At 39.5% G+C, this 10,548-nt stretch overlaps 1 protein-coding gene across 14 annotated transcripts in view; it reads right to left on the bottom strand.

The window, feature by feature from the left end:
• Positions 1 to 729: 729 nt before the first annotated feature.
• PAG1 (phosphoprotein membrane anchor with glycosphingolipid microdomains 1) overlaps positions 730 to 10,548 on the bottom strand; it is a 116,148-nt gene continuing 106,329 nt past the window's right edge. For all 14 annotated transcript variants that reach the window (XM_055706520.1, XM_055706511.1, XM_055706514.1 and 11 more), the window contains one exon: positions 730 to 10,096. In XM_055706520.1, the coding sequence (XP_055562495.1) occupies positions 9,749 to 10,096 (348 nt within the window). In that variant the 3' untranslated portion in view covers positions 730 to 9,748. The remainder of the gene's footprint in view (positions 10,097 to 10,548) is intronic.

The raw sequence follows: 10,548 nt of genomic DNA, 5'->3' as shown, positions 1-10,548 counted from the left end.
AGTCTCATTTTTTGGGCCTCCCAGCTCAGCATAACTAATCCGTGACTGCACTGTGAATTTTCCAGGAAGCTGTTCATCAGTAACTACTTGGTATTAAATGGGTAAAGCTGCTATTCTCTTCTCTGTAATTAAAGATAATGAGGAGGAAGGTGCAATTCATGGAGAATGCAAGTCCCAGCAGGCGAGGTAAGCATTTGCCTCATGCTCCAGTGTACACAGAAGCCTTGCTCCAGTGGCACGCTTAAAAGATGACATTTCCTTGTATTACATGCAGAATCTGTGAGCATCTTCAGCAAAGAAAAAGGAATTGAATGCCATGGCAATTTCAGAAGATAATCCATAAGGCTGGTAATTGCAGCCCTTTAAAAATGCTGAAAGCTACACATCTTTCAAAGGCTCAAATCCAATATTCTTACCTGCATTAAAGACCATGGTGCCACTATATTCATGTGCGTTCCTGCTTAAAATTGGTGCTGTGGTGTGCATGCTTGAATCTTGACAAGATTGTGGCTTTGGGAGGAGTAAGGTGCTATATAACAGAAGGGAGACTTAATAGTTCTTGTCAGGTAATGAAATCAGCACAAAATGCCCAGAACAAACAAAATTCTATCAAGTAATGCAGACTTCAAGACCTTCAGAAGGAGGTGATTACAAGGACTGAATAAAATATTTGTTAAGAAAATAACAAAAAAGAGGCACAGGTTAAAGAAAACCAAACAAAAGACAAAGCTTATTTATTGTGTTTTATTCTGTCTGGATATCGAATTCATATATAGATTTCAATCCAATGAATTTTGCCAGGATTTTTGAATTAATTAATTTCATTGCAGTGTAACGTTTCCCATTTGACATCACTTACTTGGATTTCCAATGAATTCAAAAGTTATTTGCAAATATATTAGCCAGAGAAAATGGCAGAGCCTTTTTTAAAAGCTTTCAGAGAATACAGTACGGAATCTTAAGATATTTTCCTGCATATAAACAAGTAAATATTGGGATACTACTGTACATAAATAAAACCTGTGTTTTATATTATTGACCTATGTTCTTAGTTTTAGATAACTGCCTCATATGTTTATGTAGCATTTTCCCCCCTGAAATATTTACATAAGACTTGTCTACATTTACAGTAAATAACCATAATTACCTACTGTGCTTTCAGCAGCCAAAAGCTGAATTGGCTAGAAACATCAGATGAGATTCTCAGAACAATGATATGACTAAATTACATCAGCTCGTGTATACTACTACAAAATGTTGAGAGGAATTTCATGGCATTTTTCAATTTACATAATGCAACTTAGTGTTGGATCTGAACTGCTCTAACGGTAGGATAAGCCCTGCAATTATAGTCAAGCTACAATTTATGGAACATACAATCTGCAAAACTACAGTATTTCAGTGTCCGCAGTGATATTAATAAAACTATATTGATTTCAAACAGGTAGCAAGCCAAATAACCCATCACGTAGCAAACAAGCCTCAGCTAGTGCCATCTCAGAAGTCTGCATGCACCGACTCCAGGTTTATATAGTACAGTCATTTCTTCAAACTGCCCTCACTGCCTACAGATCTGAACTACACAGTATATTTAACTGTATCCACACTAAGATAGCCAGAGACAGTTCTAATCCTCTCTTTTCAGAAGCTCATACTGGGTTGAGGACGTTTTGCAATTGTGCATCAGTAAGCAGAGAATCAAATGTTGTCCAGAAAATAGTTTCTTGCTAGAACCTTATGTAAGTGAACATTGACGGAAAACCATTCCAATAATAAATATTTTTTTCCATTATAAAAAAAATGATAAAATAAATGAAAATGTCTGTCATGACAAATATTTATCCACTATGTTCTAAGTATTCAATGTTCCATGTATTTTATGCTGAAGCTCCTATAGCACCCAATTTAAAGTGACTCCTACTGAGGCATGATTTTAATATTAGCTATTAAAGATAATTATCCATATACCAGACTTTTTTTGTTGCTCCTATGAAAGTAACAGCAATTTGCTAACACAAAAGAAGGAAAATATATTTCACTGAAAATACAAACAAAAATACCTAGCACCAAACCAAACTTCTAAACTCTGTCTTAGGGTCAAATCCTGCACCCTTGTCTCATGCAAATAATTCTATTTAAATAAAGTAATCCAGTTAGGGGTTGTTTTTTGGGTTTTGCGTGGTAGGTTTTTTTTGCAAAAAAACATCTGTGCAAGTCCAGATCTGCACATGGTACTTACATTAGTGCATCTACCTCTGTGCATTTTGGGTTTATGATAGAACAAACCCATGTATTCAGAAATTAATTACTCATTTCATTTCTGTTGATATGGAGGCTTGATAAAAGATTGGCAAACTGCATCATGGTGGGGCAGAGAGGACTTCCCTCTGCCTCTTTGGGCAGGACTGAGAAGAATAAACAATTCCATCCATCTCTTGTGAGATTCTCAGCAAACTGTCTTTTAACGGTAACCTCTTCTACTGTAAAATTCTTTCTAAACAGGTAGTCTGTGACATGGGTGAAGTGCTTAGCTATTGTTCCTTTTACCTTTTTTCCCTAGCTGCTGCAGTAGGCTATACTGTCTTGCCCCGACAGTAAATGCTCTTTTTCTGGACTTGCAGGAGGGCTCTTTCTTAGCACACTTTCATCTAGAAAGACTAGTCAGACCGAAGAGAAGCAGCTCATATCCCCCTTTCTTAAGTTAAAGGGGTCAAGACTGGGAAGAAAAGGGTCATTCCTAAGTAGACATCACCACAAAGTAGAGACAGGCCCTGCTGGAAATCGTGCAGGTGGTACATGTGGAAACTTAGGAGCCACCAGAGTGATCCAGATGCTCATTCAAAGACTTGTCTGCTGATATGGTGTTCTGAGGAGACTGGTTATGTGACCATTCTCAAATAGCCTCAGAGACAAAGACCAAATTCCAGTATCCTCAGACACGTGAGAAGGAAGGTTCTTGAGGTGTTAGGTGTTTTCTTACTAATACATTTAACCATTGTACTAGTTCACCTCTTTTGTACATACATCTTTCCATATCAGATGAGTGCTTGCAAGCTATAGAACTTCTTGCCTTGAAAGTGAAGACCTTCAAAGAAGTCTGCAAGACAGGATGTCATTTCCCCAAATATCTGACTTGAGTCCAAGCTCCTAAATCTCACAGGCACCTTAAAAATGTTCAATTGAGAAGTGTTATGGGATGTAGTTTCTGTGCCCTCTGAACAGTTTGCATATTTCATCAAGGACAAAAGAGATAGTCATGGTGATGGCTGAACCTGGCAGGGAGGAGCAGTTCCATAAATAACAGGGTAGTCCAAATCCAACCTGTTCTGAAAGTTAAAATGTAAGAGTCTCTTTGTAGACATTAGGAAGTCAAAAAATCAGCACTGTCATTTTGGTTTTTGCTTTCTTAATAAGATTCATAAGGTTTAACCCCCCTCCCCAGTATTACAAGATTAAAATACCAAGAGTTGGTAACATTGTCTTGTAGTGAACAGGAGGCATTCTGAATCTCAAATGAAGCATGTTGAAGTCAAGTGATACATACATACTTTGTAAATCATCTAAACAGACTGTTGCATTATCATAAACGATAAGAAATAACATAGCTGCCTTCTAAACTGAACAAAGAATCTCATTTTGCATTTTCTGTAATAAACATAAGCTAGTTAAAATTAGACAATGAATCTGCAGACAAACCTTGTCAGACTGTGCTCTTATAATAATAAATGAATATCACAAACGAAAGCCAATATTTAGGAATGTGTATGGCAAGACAGTACCACATACAGTAGACAACTTGCTGTGCAGTGATGGTGAGCACCTTTACCTTTACAGAAACATCTTTATTTTTAGGCACTTTGCTATCATATTTGTAGCGAGTGTCCTTCTCACCAGTTTGAAACTGAAAACCTCCAGAAACAAAGCCTCACAACTTCAAAAAACAGAACTGTAAGTTTTATATTATCTATAGACTGAGCACAGGCCAATGGGTATGTAATACAAAGACAATTAATGCATTTACTATGGAAACTGGGCTGCTGGAGTTAGCTATGTCAGCAAGTCAGACCAAGTAGGGTTACTACATTGTTCTGGTGATTTTACTTACAACACCTGAGCTGAATCATTTAGCCTTGGCTTAAATATATCTACATTGTGTAGACACTCTTGCTGACCTTTGGCTCACATGTAAAGTAAGTTTTATCAATTAATCAATAGGAATCTTGTATTACAAGTAAGCTTTCATGTTTCTGTTGTCCACAGGAAAAGAACAGTGTCTAGTGTATGTGATACCCTCAGGCACCGCTGGAAAATTATCACATAGACAATTAATTTGTTTAATACTTTTGTTGTTTAATAACTTCTGTAAGCCTGGGTTCTTTCATACTGAGCCGACCAAAGGGGTTTATCTCTCCTTAAAGAAAGGGAACCCTGTGTTTTTATCTCTGTGATGTTCCATCCATAGCATTTACCTTTAGCATAATCCTAAACATACATTGCTAGCTAGCAAGGGATATAAAAATACTTTTTTTTTATTCCCCACCCCCACTCCGTGATCTGCTCTAGCAACGTCGTCAGCCATGACCATCCCAAAAGAGATCCTACCAATCAACTTCAGCACCAGGGTATGAAATCATATTAACAGCAATTATGCTCCCTGATCCCAGGAAGAAACCTGCCCTTGAAAATCTTCAGCACAGCACCACAGAGGCATCTGTCAGGCTGAGCATCTTTCTGCATTCTACCGTTTTGCAGTAGACCACACACCAAGTTGCTTGTGAGGCATGTAACAGCCTTAATCAGGCATGTTCCAACCTAAATAAATAACACTCATCTAAAATAACTGGTAGTTTGCCTAACAGCAGTCCCTTATTGGAGTGTGGCCCAAATTAAAATGTTTGTTGCAGAAACAGATTTCTTACAGTCATGTTGCAAACAAACGCATATGCACAATAGGAGACAGAGAAAAGTCCTTAAGCCCAGCTCTGTGAGGTTTCCAATCCCACACCGCACAGATGAAAGTCGTTTCTCTAACAACTTTCAAGCCAAGGCACTTGGCCTGAATGGCTCCTTAAACAGCTGTGGCCCAGCCTAGGCTCGTTGCGCGTGGTGACTCCATTCTGGTTGTGCGTGGGATGAACAAGAGACAGGGCAGCCCTGTCAGCCTTCTGTCGTCAGAATAACACAGTTACCGCTAAGTTCTTGGAAGGAGACAATACTAGAGAGAGCACTCTGTGTCACAGCTTTACACATCAGCTTTCAGAAAGCACATTGACACCATTTATCCAGCATCTTATAAAAGCACCATTGAAAGGTTGAACAGAGAGCACCGCATATACAGTGGACAGGAGCTGTTCAGGGAGCCACGGAGAAGCGCGCAGCCCAGCAGAATCCCTGCAGGATGGATTCCCTGAAGGCACGGTAGAGGAGGGCTTAAAGGACAAGGCAGCTGATCCTCAGCCAGTTGCTGCAGTGGGGATGCTCCAGCTCTGGGTGACTCATGAATATGAATCCCCACACCTACTCATCCCTCACCCCATGAATCCTGCTACATGTAAGCAAGCCTGCAACTGATATTAATAGAAAGACTGAAGCAACTAATTGTTCACAGTTGACATGGACAAAGACCACCATCTCCCTGAACGCTCACTGTTGAAAAAACTTAGGTCCTTCAAAAGAAGACTGATAGATAATTCTTATTGCAAAGCTTAGTCATCATAGCTACATTACTGGGCTTTGTAGAGGATGTTTGTGAGACACTATTGCTATTGTAGTGCTAATTGAGGTCCAATACATTTAATGGGTCTCTATAAAGGTGTGTCTAACTTAAGACAAGTGTGTGCTGGGGTTGTCCCTTTATACTTTCGAGTTAAACACAGTATGGAAAACTAGCTACTTAGTAAAAAAGGCACTATAACTGATCTAACCATGGTAATTAGGTACACGCCTGTGCTACAGCTATCTGTAAAGAATCTATTTCTCTCTGTGACTGAGAAAGCAGTTTTGCACTCATCATGGTAGAAAGAGGTGACTGGTTTACATATGGGGTTAGCACTGGGTTAGGTATGTGGTGAGAACAACTCTCACAGGAGACACAGATTCATGGAAGAGATGTCCGACTGCATTTCCTATTTCTACTGGTTCCCAGAAGGAAATCGGAAAAGACCTTTTCACTAGTGCAGTTATACGCACATTAGAGCTTGTCTTGGCCTTACTGTGGCAATTTATAGTTGTGCCAAAAAATGGAGGCAAAGAAATAGACCGTGAAGCTTCCCCAGAAAAGATCACCAGCTAACAACTACTTCATTTTGGATGTTGACATTTCATTTAGGGATATGGAAAAGAAAGAAAGAGGAAAAAAATAGCAATGAAGAGACAAGCAGAAGCAACTCCTTTTTCTTCACACTCGGATTAATCTATTTGGGGATTACTGTTGGAAAAATCTTTCTATCCAATATATTAATGAAAAGGAAGAACAGCCATAAAGGAGCAGATCTTACTTCTGGGAAGCACAAACTAGAACAGAAGCTCGATTCTTTGTCAAGAGATGTAATTATTCACTTAAGAATTGTTCAGGAGGGCAACTCCTTTTTGCAGCGCTCAAGAATCCAATGTGCAGGAGTCTCAATGGCTGAGGGCAGGTACACATCCTGCAAGGAGCAATCCAAAATCTGAGCTCTTTCCCTACCAGGCTGAAGGTCTGGTGGATGACAAAAAAGGTTGTGACCAGCCTGAGAGTCATTTAAATGGGAAGGACTGTGCCAGTGCCGCAGGACTGCATAGTACCAGCTCCCAGTGCAAGGTGGTATGAGGCAGGTTAAAAATAGAAGCAAAAGAAAAAAGAGAGGGGATTTCACTGTGGAAAAGAAAAGTCTGGGGGTCTCAAGGAGCAGCTGTTAGAATGGGGGAAAGGAAGGAAGAAAGGAGCTGACTCTCGTGTCCCTTCCTCCAAACCAACATTCTTGATCCTGCTCTGAAAGACCACGATGAGTGACTAGGCAGCTCTCCTCCTTCCTTTGACTTGCTGATCTTCATTGGGGCACTTCTAGAGTGATGTCTGATTTTCTTCTTATGCACTTTAAAATTTCACAGTCAAGAGTTTAGTATTATTTTTTTTTTGTTATCGTTAACTGGCATTAACTCGTATCTTTAAACTGGTCTTGAAATTGAATCCAGTGAACCTGACAAACCTCATGTTGCTACTGTTTCTCCAAAAGCAGTCATCCATGTAATGAGTAAGACAATCCTTAAGGGATAACTACAGCTTGAGATGTATCTGGGAATTTCAGGAGTTGAGGTATGCCTGCCATTAAGTTGCAGGAGTCAGACTAAGGTCTACATATATAAACCTGTACCCCTGAGCAAGGAACAGACAGCAGAGACATGTTTAAATACTTCAGAAATTCTCCGGACTTAGCACAACAGTACTTCTGAAACATGCTGCATCTTATCTTTGGCCTTGAGCAGTGTGAAGTAGAAGGAGAGAACAGTCAAAGGTGAACTTCACGAATTCACATTCAAGGGAACAGAAACAGAAACTTTTTTTGAGAGAAAAACTCCAGAAAGGAAGACTGACATCAGCTATAAAAAGCACTGCAATGAAATGGAAGCAAAGGGTTTGCTGCAGCTGTGGAAGCATGGCAGCATGGTCAAGAACAAGATGGATGTAGACTGGTCTGAATTGCTTCTCCTCAAAGGAACAGAGTTATATATCAAACGTGCTGCGCTGTTGCATGAAATCACGATCCATGAAGTTTGAATCACCCTGCAGGCAGTTTGACTGCACACTTGCACTGCTCCTCAGAGCCACACTACTTACAGGCAAAGCTCCATAAATCTGTACATTTCTTTCAGTTATGAAGTTATTTCTAATAATTGTGTGTAACCAGATCTGTGTTTTTTCTTTACAGCACCAAGTAACGTTGAGCGCTGGCCAGTGATCTGAGAAGAACTCACTCTGGCATATCAAAACTCAGTACCAACTGAGCTGAAACTAAACCTGTTTTGGCTGCTATGCAATAAGCCAACTTCAGTTTATGTACTGTTTATTTAGGATTAAAAATAAACTACTCTTCAAGCACATGCCAGATATTACATATGTGAATGTATTTGAATGTTACCAAGTTTGGACTATAATTTATACTTGGGTACAAATTACAGGTGTATGCTTATATACATAGGGATATATGCACATGTGTACACATAGCAGTGTACAAATGCCCATCACACAATGCCAGTTCTCTACTGTTGGACTATTGTACTATCATACTATTCATTATACTATTCTTGAAGAAAACATAAGTATCAACCCAGTACCTACTAATTTCATCCAAGCACTGTACTTTTTTTTTTTTTTTTAACAGTAACAGAATAACTTGGTATCTTTGAAAAGCTACTGGCTTTCACATTGCTTGTCAGAGCCCCAAGAAGTTCTTGGTTGTCCTTCTGCTCCTTTTAGCAGAGGAACAAGGAGGACCAGCGGCTATCCCAGACTAAATCCCACTGTCTCTTCTGCCTCTTTTTTGCCCTTTGGCAGTGTACTCTTAAACAGACTCCGTTTTTTTGAGCTTAAAACCAGCAAGACGTGTTCCACATCCCTGCCCAAGAAGAAGAAGAAGAAGAAAAAAAAGGCAATTGTTCGTTTACATACTTCTGAAATAAGAATTTTTTTTGAAGGAAAACCAAATAAAGCCCAAAGAAAGAATGGGATTCCTCCTGTTACATAAAACAATAAGTTAATCTACAAAAACTCTGAAGATGAAAAATATGTTGTGAAAATAAAAAACATCATCCACTCAACACAGTACATAAATTTTCCTATATAATAAACCAGGCAAACATATTAAAATATTTTAAGTATTAAAAAAGGGCAAAAATCTTCAAAAAATGACTTAACACTATTAAGGTTAGACTGAACGTTATGCCAATGCATTCATTTGCACAACTTCTTGCAACATGACAACTGTCTGATGTGTGTATGCGTAGGTATATGTGTGTGCAAGTGATGGGAATGGAGCAAGAATGCTAAGGGTGTCACTTGCAATTTTGAAGTGGTTTTTCACAGATAATCAGACAAAACCCCTACAAATACCAGTACACTTCTCAAATATTGCAAGTCACATTCTACAGCCCTTGACATTAAAAAAAAAAAGAAAAAGCCAACAGAATTAATTCAAGTACATCTGGAGTAGGTCCCTTGTGACGTACTGTTTGCACTTTAGTTGCAGCGAATGTGGACAGAGCTCCCCAAAAGATATAGAAGTGAGTATGCCTTCCCCAGCCCTGTGTAAGTCTGAGTTGAGGTACAATGATCCATGATTTGCTCAACGATGCCGATGCCCAAACTTGAATGAATAATGATGCTTGAAAAACACTTTGACGCAAATGACATAAAAAAGTCTCTTAAAATGAAAAGCTAGCTTTGTGTAAAGGCAGTCTTTTTGGTATGTAATCCTATTGGGACAACAAGCATGGCACTTCTTCCCAAATTCTGGTCTTCTTGGAGCTAACAATAAAGAAGCCTTTACGTTGTCCTGGTTGTCATTCTGACCTGACGCACCCTTTCCTGTGAGCCTCCATCCATCACCCAGAATAACCTAGTGGGTATCACACCCTGGCTGAAATGCATGCTTCTTCTTCACAGCCTTTGTTCTTTACTTAAGCTTGTTCCTCAAAAGGAGAAGCATTCCCCTCTCCATGCTCCATGTGTTCCTCTGAAAATGCCAGCGGAGAAATCTGCATGCTAGAGTAGTTAAAGTCTGGTGAAATCCCTGTGGTGCTGCAAGTCCCCTATGCTCTCATAGTCGTTCTCCCCTGAAAGAGCAGTGTGGTTTGTGTTAGGCACAGACAAGGTCCTGTCTTCTTGGCTCACTGACTGGATAGCTTCATAGTCAGGCTCCAGCTCCCCGTTTGGTCTGTCCGCTGACTGAGGCACAGTGGTAGTATTTACGGTGTTTTCAAAGTCCTTCACACTTGCATAAAGGCCACTGCAAATAGACGGGGACCTCTGAGATGCAATTTCTTGAATACAGGTGTAAGGAGAATCCAGTGCCTTGATGGCCTGTCCCGGCTTACTCACTGATGAGTACATGGCTGAGATCTAGGAAAAGGAGACACCTGCTGAGTATTTCAGCTTGGCATAAAGCTTGTGTGCCAGTTTGTACCCCTTCCACCACAAGGATGTCTGTTACTTAAGAAAGGGCAGGATCTTTTAGTAAAAACATATCCTTTATTAAAAAAAAAAATATTTCTTACAAATTATTTCTTTTCTGGCACACATTTATAAATTGATATTCTTTCAAAAAAGAATGCTTTATAAAATGCTTTAAAAAAGAAGTTTATAAATGTAAAAATTCTTTGAACATAAATACCCTGCAGGCAAATTAGACCCAAGACAAAAGGGAATGGTTTTGTGATCAGGAGCTCTTGCAAGTTTTGCTGTGGTCCTGGAGCCAGCTTGGGCTCAATGGTGAGACAGGCATCAAAGGGACGATCAGGTATCACTGTTGTAATGTAGGAGAATGATGCTCTCTGATCCTTGGGTTCTTAAAA

The sequence above is a fragment of the Falco cherrug genome, chromosome 3, assembly GCF_023634085.1.
Source record: "Falco cherrug isolate bFalChe1 chromosome 3, bFalChe1.pri, whole genome shotgun sequence".
Taxonomy (NCBI): Eukaryota; Metazoa; Chordata; class Aves; order Falconiformes; family Falconidae; genus Falco; species Falco cherrug.
The sequence above is the reverse complement of the archived record's forward strand: the minus strand, read 5'-3'. Positions and strand labels throughout refer to the sequence as shown.